The 15038-nt window shown below is 37.1% G+C and overlaps 1 protein-coding gene across 1 annotated transcript in view; it reads left to right on the top strand.

The window, feature by feature from the left end:
- The window catches only part of TXNRD1 (thioredoxin reductase 1), a 35927-nt gene extending 21346 nt beyond the window's left edge, over window positions 1–14581 (top strand). Inside the window, exons 9-15 of the mRNA XM_015628364.3 lie at window positions 159–251; window positions 1950–2026; window positions 3657–3813; window positions 5909–6016; window positions 7369–7464; window positions 9626–9760; window positions 12877–14581. Coding sequence (XP_015483850.1) covers window positions 159–251; window positions 1950–2026; window positions 3657–3813; window positions 5909–6016; window positions 7369–7464; window positions 9626–9760; window positions 12877–12939 — 729 coding nt within the window. The 3' untranslated portion in view covers window positions 12940–14581. The remainder of the gene's footprint in view (window positions 1–158; window positions 252–1949; window positions 2027–3656; window positions 3814–5908; window positions 6017–7368; window positions 7465–9625; window positions 9761–12876) is intronic.
- Window positions 14582–15038: the final 457 nt, after the last annotated feature.

Raw genomic sequence — 15038 nt, 5'->3', positions numbered from 1 at the left:
TTAAAATATGCAAGTATAAATGTAAATAATTTTTAGAGTAAGTGCCTAATTTTAAATGGTTAAAACTCAATGATATGTGGTGGGAAAAATATATATATGTATATTTTTATTTTAAACTTTTTTTTTTTTTACCCCATCCAACCCCCAAAATGTTGTAGATTGAACAGGTTGAGGATGGAACTCCTGGAGTCCTGAAAGTTACAGCCAAGTCTACAACGGGGAACCAAGTAATGGAAGGGGAATACAATACTGTGAGTCCTGTCTATATGCATGAAGAATGTGAAATAGCCTTCCATTAAATGTTGGTATTTTGTGGGGTGTTTTTATCCACAATTCAGATTTTTAAATATTATTTCAGCTATTACAATGTGCTAATTGCACACAATCAGCAGGTAATTAATCTGGAAATAAAAGTTCCAAAGTCAATTGTTATTTTTCCTTGCCAAATCAGTTTTCATGCTTTCGAAGCCTTTTCCTTAGCTTAGGGGTGTAGATGAGCTTGGTCCTGTGGAATCAATTGCAGGATTTTTTCCCAGTGGGATATTTGTAATAAATGATAAGTAATGATTTAGAATAGCTTTCATAGTAATTAGGGCATGTTTTGTACTTAGCACAACTGAGTGACATGTCATCTTAAGACCTGTTGTTGACACATCTTCACCAACACAGCTAATGCCCTGTGGCAAGTCAGTCAGGAAACTTCACTGCACACTTCAAACAGTAAAATTACAATGTGCAGGTGTGGTATTGTATGTTTGACTGACTGTTTCCATCACACCTCACTCCACTAATTTTCATAGGCCTTGATGCTGAAAGGAGAAAAAACAATTAGTGAATAGAGTATTTGGAACCACACAGAATGCATAAATACAGGCCAGCCTGGGACTTCAGACTGCAAATACTCTGTGCCAGTGACCTTGTTTAACTGTGCAGTGCATCAGTCATCCCCTAAAAAGGACACACCTCAGTGCATCTGGGGGCCAACACTGTGGGAAAGTTTATCAATGGCAGCAGAACTGTTGCACAGGGTTGTAATACTGGGGTTTTTTCTAGTCCATAATAGTGAAAGCTTTTCAGCAAGGAAATCAATACCATCCTTCATTAAGGAAACTTCTGGTTTCTTATTGCTACATCTTCACTGAAATACTGTCACTCCTCATAGAAGCTGTGAGCTGTGTGTGCTGCATTTTAAGACCTTCAGCTCTGAAGATATTGTGTGTTTGATCATCTGTAAGACCTGAAAGAGATCTTGGGATTCCTTCAGGACAGTTTGTATGACAGTTGTCATATGAAAAGCATTATATAGTTATCTGGGCAGTTGTCCAAGACTACACAAAGCATGCAGCAATTTTCCTTGTGACAGCAAAAGTTGGAACTTGACTTCTTAAGATAGCAGAGTTGATAGGATGGGTAGGAATTTGGCTTGGCCTGAACAAATGTTCAAACAAATAATATTCAAAAATAGTATTCTTTTACAGTGACTTGGCTGAGAGCCTATATAAGTAAATTATATTTTCAGATAAAAAAAAATACTATTTTATAACATTTTTATTTGCTTGAGCACCTGAGTTTCTTTCCTAAAGAGCTCTTTCCTTATGGAGCATTTTGAGGTCACCTGCTCTGGTAAGGATACAGGATAACACCTTGGTGTAAAACTGCAAGAAAATAAAGAATCTGTCCCTAACTAATTGATTTAGAATATTCTTGGGGTATTCTTCTAGGGAAAGCTATTTAACTGTTTTTAATCTTAGTATTACAACCTGGTATTGACAGGTCATGGTGGTAACATGGCTTGTCTTAAACTGTGAATGTGCAATGGGTAATAAATGTATTCACGTTACTGTGACCAGCCTTAGATACTAATCTCTAATATATATTAAAGATAATAGCCAAAGGAAAATGCACTTTTGAGTTTCTAAAACTCAGTCATGTGCACTGCTGTTTTGCAGGTGTTGCTGGCAATTGGACGAGATCCATGCACAAGAAAAATTGGTTTGGACAAAGTCGGAGTGCGTATCAATGAAAAGTAAGGACAGACATCTGTGCACAACTCTCTGCTGAGCTTGTGTCATGTACTGTTCCAGTGGTAGTGGTGCAGAGACATCCAAAAGCTTTGATGAAGAATTTGTCCCCTGTTTGTGTGCACTTGGATGGGAGACCATGTCACAGATATATCTGCATTTTCTCCCATAATACTGCTACATTTGGTTTTTTGTTGCTGAAATGTCAATTTCTAATTCCTGTGAGAGAAAAGTGTCTGTTTCATTCTTTCCAGATTTACAGATCTATCTTAGCTTCTTTCAGTTATAGGCTTTTCTAGGATATGTCAGTTGTTGATTTTACTCTCTTTTTCTCTTCTCTCACTTTCTTTTTCTCATCTCCTTGCTTTTATCACCTCTTGGAGCAAAACTCAGTTTGTTCATACAGGCTTTTAGAGCAGTGAGTTTTGTTTATATTTTAATGTAAATGTTACTACATGTTATTTTAAAAGATAAGGTTCAAGTAGCATTCCTTAATCTTCAAAGTGAATTTTTTTAGGTTTTGGAGGGTTTTATTTCTTGATGTGAAGCAACCCTTGGGTACAATCCATGTCTTCTGCATAAGAGTATTTGATGTTTAATGTAGTGAGGTTGTTGCACCAGGGAGTGGAGCTATCAGTAACATTTTCAATGTTGGTAACTAAAATATCTTGCAGGCATGTAGGTCATCAGATATCTTCTCTTTGAAGAAAAGACAAAGGACTGTGACTTGACCAGTACAGAACCTTTATATACGAATGCAGTAACTGATGTTGTCAAGGGGAACAGTTGTGATATTCCAAATAAGTGGAAATTTTGGTCCACTCAAAATTGGCAGACCCATGTTGGCTTGTAGAACAGTACATATCTCAGGACAAGTATTACTAGCTTAATAGAATGAACTATAAAGTTATTAACATCAACTGTACAATTTTTAACAAGTACAAAATTGAGGAAGTTGGATTTTTAATATAGGAATTACCACTGGTCTCTGAAGTAACTGTGACTGTTTCTGTGTCTGTCTGATTAGGTTTCCCTGTTACATGTGTTTCCTGTGGTGATTACTGCACTGTCTCATTTATTGATGAAGTAGGAAATATTAATAATTAAAAACTTCCATTAGCTCAGTGCACTTACAACTAAAAAGCTTGCTGGCTGTCCCTTAGGTAGGGTGTGTAACATCTTGACCTGTCTCTGTGTAGGAGCCTGAAGGATAAGTTTCTATAAACAGCTTTTGCCACTGGACTGAAATTTCAGTAGTAGGAAAAATTGTTTTGTCCTACAAATGGAGTGGGAGAACATCTCTTCCTGTCATTTCTGAAAGTTGCCAGTACACAGCTCAGCTGGTAGTAGAGAGTGTTTCAGGGAGAGGTTTATGTTTCATCTCAGTGATTCAGGAGATGATTTACAGCTTCACAAGCTACCTCCTTATCCAATGTGTGAATTCCTGTAGTTTTGGTCAAATTTGCCCTACTTCATATTCCTATCCAAGACTGTAAGATTATGTATATGAATTCTTTCCCTCATACTTCACATACAAGTCTTCCTCTTAAAGCTAAGGAGCCTGCAAGGTTATCTACACCTCCAGCCTTCACAGCAGAACACTTAGATCTTTTTTCTTGTTAATTCCAATTGCAGAACGGGAAAAATTCCTGTCAACGATGAGGAGCAGACAAATGTGCCATATATCTATGCTATTGGAGATATCCTGCAGGACAAGCTGGAACTCACACCAGTGGCAATCCAGGCTGGAAGGTTGTTAGTTCGGAGGCTTTATGCTGGGGCAACCACTAAGGTAAGGAACCACTTGCCACAAAACCCTGTCACTGCTCTGCCTCTAAGTGCAGAGTGCAAGTCTGCTTGCTTATGGAAAACCTAGTAGAATTTTAAGGATTAGCTTTGATCATTTTAATATTCCCCTGGCAAAGATATTACTGCAGATGTGTTTGGCTAATTGTGTAGGATAAAATTAATACCTTATGGATTAAGCAGTAGTCTCTTTTTTTTTTTTCTTATTAAAAAGGCTTAGTTTTCTCTCAGAGTATAATGATAATGAAATTTACAGAGAACATTTAACTTGTTTTTAATTCTATTGCCTTCCCTAAAAGTCATCAGTCTTTCCCATCTTGTTAAGTGCTTTAACACCAATTCAAAAGCAGTTTACTAAACCTACCTATGGTCCCTAAATAGAGTAGAATAGGAGTTTGTGATGTTCTTAATTTTCACAATTTTTTTTTTTTGCTTCTCATCTGTATGTTTTCAATGTAATACACAGTTCTAATTGTAGTTGAATATGGACACAAAGGAAGATCAGATGTACCAATAACGCAGCACATGTTTATACCTGAGTAGTTGAATGAATATTTTCAGTGTTTATGTTTCATACTAGTGCAGTTCTGGGTTTCAGCCAGGTTATGGTTGTTCAAATGGGAATTATGTGGGTACTCCTTTACACCTTATGTTTAAACCAGAAGGAGAGTGCCTTTAAAGAACTGTTACACTGATGCTGGTGCTAGTCTCACCTTCATAACCATATGGCATGACCATAAAGGTTTCTCCCTTTCAGACCTTGCTGTATTCATAGCAAGTTCAACTATCAGCCAAATTTAGAGCTTGATTGAGTTGTTTGTTTTACGTTGGCAGGTATTGCAGTAACAGAACCCTGAATCAGTGTGCATAATGTCATTGAATTAGCCAGGCAAGGTTTAAGAAACTTTAAGCAGAAGCCAATTTTTTTTATTGCTGCAATGCTATGGATATGTCTTGATTTACATTTTATGCCAGATAAGTCCCTCAAGGTACAAAAATTGTTATGCTGCCAAGGGAAGCATTCTTACTCAGTGAATCAAAGAAACAAGTAACTACTTAAAAAAAAAAAGTGAATGTGACTTACACTGCCTTTGTAACAAATCTGGAGAAGCTGATTGAAACATAATGAGTTAGTCTTGCAGATAGGTGGGGCAAGAACAGTAATCAGCGTCTTAGTTGATCCCCAGTCACAATAGAAATTAATTAAGGTTTAAATATATAGAAAATAAAATTACTAGAAATGAAATAAAGCTGACCAACCTGCTAGTCTGCTGGCAGAATGACTCAGTTGGTGGATATGGGAAGAGCAGTGGATGTTTGTTTATTTTGCATCTAGTAAGGGCTTTTGACACTGTCTTCATAATATTGTCATGGACAAACAGATGAATTGCAGGCTGAGTAAGTGGGCAGTGAGGTGGGTTGAAAACTGGCTGAACAGACAAACTCCAAGGGCTGTGACCAGCATTCCAGAGACCTGCTGAAGACCAGTCACTGGTGGTGTGCCACAGACTTGGGCTTGGGTCCAGTGCTGTTTAACACCTAAATTAAAGGATCTGGATGATGAGAACAAGTGCACCCTCAGAAAGTTTGGAGATGATACAAAAGTGGGAGAAGTGACAGGTTTTCCCTGTCCCCACAAATGGCTGTACTTCATGTCTTTGGTTCTTTTGGCATCACTTAGGTTAAAGCAGATAAAAATGAGTTTTGGATTGTAGTGGTTCCCTTGCAGCATTCCCAGCTAAAAATGGCTTGCTTTGTAGAAGTAGTTGAACAGGCTGCTTTTTATCTCCAGTTTGACCTGTGATCTGGTACATTTTTAAAATGGGGCACTCAATTTCCTTTTCCATTTAATCGATACTAATGTTCATGTGACTTTAAACTGTCTTTTTATTCGTGCTCTAATTAGCACCTGGAATGGACAAACACAAAACTATACCTTAGTTTGAGACAATTTAAAAAAAACAAAAGACCTTTCAGAATTGGGAACAATTAAGCTTTTCTTGCTGTGTTTCAGACTGCTGTATGCTGGTTTTATTACTGATGTTGTGTGGGTTTTCTGTTTTGTTTTGAATGCTGTACAGTGTGACTATGTGAATGTTCCAACTACTGTATTTACTCCTTTGGAGTATGGAGCCTGTGGGTACTCTGAAGAGACCGCAGTGGAGAAATTTGGAGAGGAAAACATTGAGGTAAATGCCTTAATTTTATCTGGGTTTTAGTTTTCCAGTTTGTAATTTAAAATAATGTTATGAGTCAATTAAAACAGTATTTTGTGCTTTGATGGAAGGGCAGAAGTGACTAGGTACATTTTTTGTCTTCCTTGGCTGTTCCTAGACATGTTATAAAAATAATCCTCAATTCCAATAGCTCTAATTGAAGATATGTTCTATTTTTGGCAAAGAGGGGCTAAAGGTGGAATATTTGGTTTAAAAAAAAAAAAAGAGAAAAAGGGTTTCTTTGTGTCTGTAAATACTTCAGGATAAATTTAAGCTGGGTATGTGCTGGAAGCAATACACTGGTTTTAATGACAAAGTAGAGCCTTTGTACCTACAGCATGGCAAATTCCTTACCACAGTGATTTTTACTTTACAAAGCTAAATGTTGCACTAATTTTTCCTGTTTACTTTGACTGTACAAAGAGGTATGTGCTTAATTTTACTCACGTGAGTAATCCCTTTTCATTCCCTGGGATTGCTGGTCAGGAGTGAAATTAGACAAATAAACACTTAGTGCCTGAGGCTGTTCTTCCAAATTGCTGTACTGATCACAGTACAGAAAGTATGAGGGGAAGAAATCTCACAATAATCTGAACTTTTATGTCCTGCAAATATCACCTGAGGAGCATTATTTACAGAAATAAGCAAGTAAGTGGTAGTGCATGTAGTTGAGAACTTGTCCCCCTCTTAGCTGACATTTTCTGATTTGGACTGTGGAGAAAAATAAGTAAATACAACTCAAAATGGCATTGTGCAAAATTCTGTTAACCTGACCACAGGGAAAAGGCTTAAATGCTTTTCTGCCCTCAAAGTTTGTTTATACCCAGTCAAATTTTTGTCACTGAGTGTAATTCTTCATGTTATATGTGAAACACTGGACCTTTTATTTTGGAAAATGAGCTTTTGATTTTTAAAAAAATTTATTTTTTAAAGTGTGCACGCAGAAACATTTGTGTTCTGGCTAAGTCCTCATTTAGTGTATTCTCATCTTTTTATTGTGTCACCTTACTGACTTTTGTTTTTGCAAGCCTCAGTAGGATTATTGAGTCACTTGTGATTTTGTAATTTAATAAGAGCAACTGTGTCCTGGAAGTGTAATATTCTTATGACTTCTCCTTTTTAATTTATTGGATGACACTAGTACTTGTTTTGTAGAGACTTCTGTCTTTGGCATTCACTAAAGGAAAAGAATATCATCATGATTTCAGATGTTCTAAGTGCTGTGTACATTGCTCATTATTTAGGACAATCTGTCAGCTTTTGGAAGATTGTGCTTTCTGCTTGGAAATTACACTACTCTTTTTTAACCTGTGTTTTATTTCCAGGTGTACCATAGTCATTTCTGGCCACTGGAGTGGACTGTGCCATCCAGAGATAACAACAAATGCTATGCAAAGATAATTTGCAATATTCAAGATAATGTAAGTGCATCTTTCCTTCCAGGGAAAACAATATCTATATGTTTATCATAGGAACTGTTGATGACACAGCAGCTAAAATAGGTTATTTTTAACAAATTAAAATTAATTTAAATATGCCAACCTTTTGAAGTGTGATAAATATTTATAGTGATGCATACTTCTGTGTATAGAAAACCAACTCCCAGTAAAATACAAAATTCTGCCATTGTTATTTGTATGTGCTACTTCTTCTTTATATGTAAAATAAGAAGTAGATGTCTTTAAGACTGTTCATTAACTTGGAGAAGTGGGCAAATCAGTGCATGTAAAAGTGGTTAGGAGTTTTATTAGTTTATTCTGTCCTCCCCAAACTTGAACATTCTTTTCTGGGAGACTCTTCTCTCTGAAACTGACGTTTCTCAGAAGCCATCACAACTTGTAACCTCTTCAAATTTTATGAGTGTTCATAAAACTCTTGAGCTTGTTCTAGCAGGATAATATATCTTGTCTGCACAAATCCCAGGGTGATAATGCCAGGATTATCCTTGGACTAGGATCAAATTTCCTTGCCATGGAAATGTACAGTACCTGCTGAAGCAAAAGCAAGACTAGTAATTGGTTAGAAGAATTGGTGTGCCTATCTCAGAATGATCATAATCTGTTCAATAAAATTTAGTTGATTTTAATAATATGAATTTTTATGAAGAGTAATATTATATTAAAATATATTCTTGTTAAGATGGTGGCATAGCTATCTTTTCTATAAGAAAAAAACAAAACTTACTTTGCCTATATTAATTTTTCTTAGATACAGATTTATCTTCCTGCAGTCTTCCTAAGCATCATGTCACCATTTGCAGACCTGTCAGGGTTTGCCCATCTTCTCTTTCTGGAGGAGTTTGCAGTAGTGTGGAACCTTTGGCTATGCTCTAATCCAAAGCTATTTAAGAAAATGCAAAGGTTTAGTGGTGATTTACAGTGTTTAATTAATTTATTTTCACTTCTTTTTAGGACACTTTTTGTCCTAAAAATTTGAAATGTGTTTAAACATCTAGGGGTAGTGTTGAAAGTTACCCTGGGAAAAAAATAGTTCAATAACTATTTAAAACTCTCATTGCCTTGGTTTCATTACTATGGTTTTATTTCTAGGTATGTCCATATTTTTAAAGGAAAATAAGAATAATTCCATTTTACTTATTACTCAATTATAGCTTTTCTTATTCAAATAAATCCTGGGGTAAATCTCAGTCTTCAGACTTACTGAAAGAATAATAATCTCTCGATAGTACCCACTATACCCAATATATGTGATATTTAGCTGGAAGAGCAGGTAACTTTTGATACTCAGCTGGGCTACATCTATGCTTACTAAAATCTGATGAATTCCCTGAAGGCCACTAAAGCCCACAGCAGTTGACATGCACTAGATTTTCTTGGTTTTCTCTTTAAGAAAATCAGGTCAGGTCAATACTGCTTGTTCTGCCATGTGTTTTCTGAGGATATATGGGCAGTGTGGTATGTTCTGCAATTGAACAGGAATATAGATAGGAGGAGTGTGAATAGTACCTTTCTTGTAACTGGATTTTTTTTTGTCAGTCTCTAAGTGTATTATCTCCCACTGAAAGCCAGCACTGCCACAAGAGTCATTGGCAGTTCAGTTATAATAGACTTGCCATGTCTGGTTGGCCACAATTTCAGCTTGTGGTCCTTTCCTGTGAGCAACTATCAAACTGAAAATTCCGACAGATACCGACCATGTAGCCACCAACCACAGGCCCTTGTACTGAAAACCTTTGTGCAGGGTGCTCACCTTTACTTAGGCAAGTGTTCTGTTGGCATGAATGGAATAACTCACCTGAATAAAATTTCAGACACATCTAATTGAGCACAGACCATGGGGTATGCTAAATTTGCATGCTTTTGATGTACTCCTGTACAAAACTTTGTAAGAAAGCTGACTCCTGAGTTCCTAGTTGAATCTTTGGAGAGAGAGAGAGAACAAAATTATACCATCTCACATCTGTTGGTGCTAATGATAGTTCACATTTTAGTGGTTACATTAATTTGTGATACATTTTGTGAGCTGATTAAATTATATACTCTGAATAAGAAAACTTTACACGTTGTCTAAAGAGAACTAAATTCATGACTGTGCTTGCATTTGATTATCTTCCGCATTTAGGAGAGAGTAATTGGTTTCCATGTCCTTGGTCCACATGCTGGAGAAGTCACCCAAGGGTTTGCATCTGCTATGAAATGTGGTTTGACAAAAGAACAGCTGGACAGCACCATAGGAATTCATCCTGTCTGTGCAGAGGTTTGTATACAAAGTTACCTCAAAGCCCAGCTTTCATGGCATTCTGGGGTAAGGTGTTGGAAATCTGAATAACAGAGCTGTATTAAAGAGGTCCAAATTTGCAGGAAGGTCTGGGGGGAGGAAAGGGGAGGAAATGACCTGATTTTAATATTTAGAATTCTAACACTTAGGTTTAGTGTGGGATATTTAATTTTTTTCCTTTTATTGTGTTCATTTGTGAAAAGTTTATGGCTTCCCTTAGTCCAGTTCTCTGTCTATTGGGGAGTATAGAATATTTTCTCCCACTCAAGATTATGAAGGCTTCACATACTGTATCTGAAATGGTTGTCAGAGCTAGATTAATGTACTCAAAATAGGGTTACAAACTGGTGCTGGGAAAGGGGACATGACAATTTTTCTATTAAACTCTATCCTCTTAGAGATCTTTGCTTTATCCTGTAGGCTTTCAATTCATGAAGCCACAGAAATTCTTCTTCTTTTTATCTTGCTGCTCCTCTTTAATGAAGAGCTCAATTTGGTCCTGCAGATGTGGGACAGCTCCTCCCAGATGTGAATCAGAGATTGATTTCAGTAGCATTAAGCCCAGTTTATATTAGCTGAGGATCCCTGAAAGCTTGTTTATGACCTGTGTAAGTCTTTGTACAGAATCTCATGTTGTTTTAGAAGTAAAGCATTGCAAGGGTGCACCAGGATGCTGCTCTGCAGAGGTGACATCCGCCTCTCATTTCCTATTTTCAAGGTGGTTCAGTAAAAGCAAAAACTCCATTAAGGGAATGGACTGCTAGCAATCTGAATCCTCTACAAAGCATCCAAAATATAGATTCTGTTCTTTGTAGTGCCATCTAATGGTGTTCTTGGAGACCCTTGAAGAGGGGTAGCAGGTCCTTGTCTTACCAGGGGCCCTGTGGAGATCTCTGAGGGAGGCATTCAAACCTGTGAACTCAAGTGGGGTATTAGCATATGCAGTGTGAAGAGAGGATGAGAGTCATAATTTATTCTGGACATCTGAGCTGCTAAAATTGAAACTGAATAGAATGATGATTAGACATAATTCAGGGAGGTAATTTCAGATAATCATATTTGTTTGAGTGGGGGAGGAAGAAATTGGCTCAGGAGAAATATGCTATTTAAAAGCTCCAGGGAACAGCGATCGTTTTTAGTGACAGTCTTCAAAAGGGCTTTTTATGCTTTTACTTAATTTAATCTCTTGAGCAGTAAACAAAAATCAAAGTGCAAGATGGCACTCTTTGATTAGAAAAATGCTTGAAAACTGGGATTTGTGAGGAATGAGCATATTGGATGAGTATAACGATGGATAATATCATTGTTATTTTTGTTACATCACTGTAAAAGTTAAAGAAAATGAAGTCTGATTTGAACAGGAAAGGGACAGTGTTATAGGATCAAGTGCTGACATCTTCACTGACACTAGTATTAATTAATTGCTAAGTCTCCTATGAAACATGAAGAAAACCTTAAGACTGAGGGTACCATTCTCACTGCTTACAGATTAGAGCCAGATTTCCCTTCTCTTTTGGAGCAGCATTTTATTCTGCAGAAAACAGGAGCTCAGAATAGAATTTCTTGCAAGGTTAAGTCCAAACAACTGCAAACACAGAACTGGTAGGACCTCAGCCCTACAGAGAATTACATCTGAGCCTCAACTGTACTGTGCTGCCTGAAATTCAGGGGGGTACTATTGATCATCTGTGATGGAGAAAAATTATCTTCTGAAAGCTGGGGTGATTCTTCCAGCTAATGATGGCTTTACAGCCACTGGATCTAAGGTTTTGTCTTCACTTAAGTAACAAACAAATTCTGTCCAAAAATACGTGTTTCCAACCATTATCAAATGACTCCAGCTGGCTTACAAGGGAGAAGTGTGATCCCCTCCCACACCTGGAGCTTGCAGTCTGGCCAGGAGGAAAGCAGATGAATTTTGAGCTTTTTAATCTTGATCTTTTGAAGTGAAATAACAATAAATGAAGACTCCCGTATGTTGTGAGGCTGTGGATCAGAAATAAAGTCTTCAAACCCCTCTCTCAAGACATGCACTCGATTTTAGATAACTCATTGCTCTTCTGCTGTATATATTAGGCATGCATTTGTCTTCCTGGTTTGTGTATAATGCTTTACATGCTTATAGAAAATGGAAGAGGTTTATAATTTATTGATGTTTTTCTCTGAAGAGCTGCTAGCAGCAAAGCTTCTACTTAGAGAAATATAGGTCTTTCTGATCCCCATTATCTTTAGATACTTCAGTGTTATTTGCATAGCTGAAATGTGTATGTACTATATTCTGTGCTAAGTTTATTCTTCCTGAGAGATGGCTTTGAAGATAACTAATTATTGCAACTTTGAAGCATTTAGATAGCAGTGGTTTTTATTTCCTTTTTTCCTTTCTATGTTATAGGTATGCTAAACCATGCAGTTATTTGCATAGTAAAGTACCAGTATTAAACAAGTTTTTGTAGAATTTTCCTTCTGAAATTTTATTCTGTTAATTTTACAGTAATTATTTAGGAATAATATATATATATGTTGCTTTCTTAATGAAAGTGACTTGAAAGCAGTAAAGATTGAAATTGTTCAAACCAGTTTTACTCAGTGTTTTCACAGCTATTGTTGAGAGGACACAGATCCCAGACATAATACCTTCATCAGCAATCACTTCCACGTTTCTATAATGTCTAGAAAGGCACAAAAGCAAAATTCTCTCCAAATGCCCAGGCCTTGAGTTAAGTTCACTTTCCCAAACAAAGAAGTTTTCTTTGAGCCATAAAGACACTTATTCATTAGGTGTACTGGAGTTTATTATTGCTGAGCTCGTTCCCACTGTAAAAACTTAGGAACATTAAGACAAGAGGTGGTATAAAGTCATGTGACTTCCTTAATTCTTTCTTTTCCACTGTAAAAGGAGGAACATAAGCTGAGTGAGAAAAACAAAAGTTATTTGTATGGGTGTGTGCTGTTTAATCTCAAGGAGTTTAAATGTATGATTTTCATTATTATTTTATTGTTTTAAGGAATGGTTGCTGTTTTGAGCATCATGCCTAAATTTATCTTCCAGGAAAATAAATTTAGCCATACTAAGAGTCTTCTTTCTTTGTCTCAAGGTATTCACCACCCTGTCTGTGACTAAGCGTTCTGGTGAAAACACAACTGTGAGTGGATGCTGAGGTTAAATTTCCCCATTCTTGCTATTGCCAGAGACTGACTTTCATCACGGTGTCTGACTCCTGCAATTCAGAACGAAGGTTTTGGGGGAAATGGCCCTTGGACACCTGCAGAAATGTGTAGAGCTTAACCTGGACATTCCATCATCCTAAGGAGAAGAGCTCTGTGGGAGTTGGTTACTTGTGGTGCCTGGCTGGCAATTAGCAATGCAATGGGAATCTTGACTGTTGAGCTGGTGATTAGCAGAGCATTTAATGAATGCTTTCATGAAGTCATAGCCTGAAGCCTGCATTGTCTGGTGGGCAGTGATGGAAGAACTGCTAGCACAGCTGGACAACCAAAACCCTGTTTTGGTTTGGCTTTATTCCTCTCTAGTTTCTTTCCTGAGCATTCCTTTCTAGTTCTTTCTAGAACAAAGAACTTCCCAACTCGGAAAAATCCCCTCCAAGTTCAGGTAATTGTAATTCAGATAATATGGCTCCTTTTGTGTCTGGGTCATGACACAGCAAATGGAAGGTCTCCTCATGAGCATGCACTTTTCCAGCTCACATGCCTATGGAGGCCAAGTTCTACTTGTTTGATCATGAGGAAGAAAATATCCTTGGGAAAAAGTTTAGTGCCACCTAAAATAACATACTTCTCGCCTTCCAAACTGGCTCCATTGTGACTTTTTATTTAGAAAGCCTTATACATGAAAACATTATTCTCAGTGAGAAAGGAAAATAATTTATTAAGGCCTTTTGATACAGACAGTTGTTGTGTTTCTTCCCTGAAATCATGCATATAACGCAGATGTGATGCACAGATGTGAGCTCTCCTTGAAGCTTATGTGATTATAATGAATCTGATTTGGAGCTGACAGAATTCCAGTGTTGAATGAATTGTACTTCCAAGAACTTTGTGCAGCTTCATTAAATTTGAGTAAATTTCTTTCTTTCCAGGTGACCTATCATAAGCTGCTCTGTTTCAGGTCTAAACTGGCCACTTTGAACACAAAAGTATTGATATTTCCCGGAGATTAGTGAGCCCTTAGAATTGAAAAAAATACACAACCAAACAACAACCCCTCAAAACCACCAAACAAACAAACCCTCCAGCCAAACTCCTAAAACCAATAGTGAAAAATCTGTTGTGTAGATAGAGTCTAAAAGTTCTATTTAGTACCACGTGTGCTATGTTTTATATTTAATTAAGAAAACAATACTTTTAAAACAGAGGTTTTAATGAAATACCAGATTCTTCCCTCCTGTGTTGGATAAGCTGCATATTTATTTGTCAAGAAATGGCAAAAATGTCTCTTTGTAATGGAAATGAATATGTTTTTTGATCTTTTTTCCATTTCCCTCTCTTTTAGCAGAAATGTTTGGATTACTTTTATTAAATGGTTCTTGTGAGTTCATTAGTGAGGTGTGAACAGGGGATGAATTCCCCCACCCTGTGGGCAGAATGCCTTACGCCTAAATTCCTACCTGGTAACAAATTCTGGTTTTTCTACTGATATTTCTAAAATAGTGTTGTGAGTTATTTTTATAAACCCATAACTGAAGGATTTTTAAACGTGTTTTGTATGGTATGGTAACTAGAATGGTCTGTGATGGTATTTTTCTGGCCAGTTTAATAAATAAACCGATTTGCACAAGCAGATTCTCCTTTTGATGCCTCTTCCAAGCAGACACCGGGGGACAGCAAGGCAAATGTTTTTTCAAGGCCCAGAAGAGGGCACCATGATAAACCCAGCTTGATTTGCCTTTGTCTCTTGCATTTTGAAGGTAGATATTTCTCTGAAAAACAGAGCATTTGTTTTACATGTCAAACATTTGAGAAAGACATACTTTGAGAAGGACGTGCTTACAAATAGAAGATCATTACAAATAAAAGATAATTAGGAAAAAATCTTTCACTATTTTCACCAGCTGCCATCCATGTAACTTCTGAAAACCCAGGAGCGCAGTTGGGCTGTTGGGCAGCGTAGCTGCTCATGTTTAAGCACATGGATGGTAGCATTTTCAAGCAGGTGTGTAAGGAAGTCAGGTCCTGGAGATCAGGATCCTTTATTTCTTGGAGGGAATAAAGATATGTATGAGCTTGGCTTTGCAAGTCT

The sequence above is a fragment of the Parus major genome, chromosome 1A, assembly GCF_001522545.3.
Source record: "Parus major isolate Abel chromosome 1A, Parus_major1.1, whole genome shotgun sequence".
Classification (NCBI taxonomy): Eukaryota; Metazoa; Chordata; class Aves; order Passeriformes; family Paridae; genus Parus; species Parus major.
This window is presented reverse-complemented; position numbering and strand designations above follow the sequence as displayed.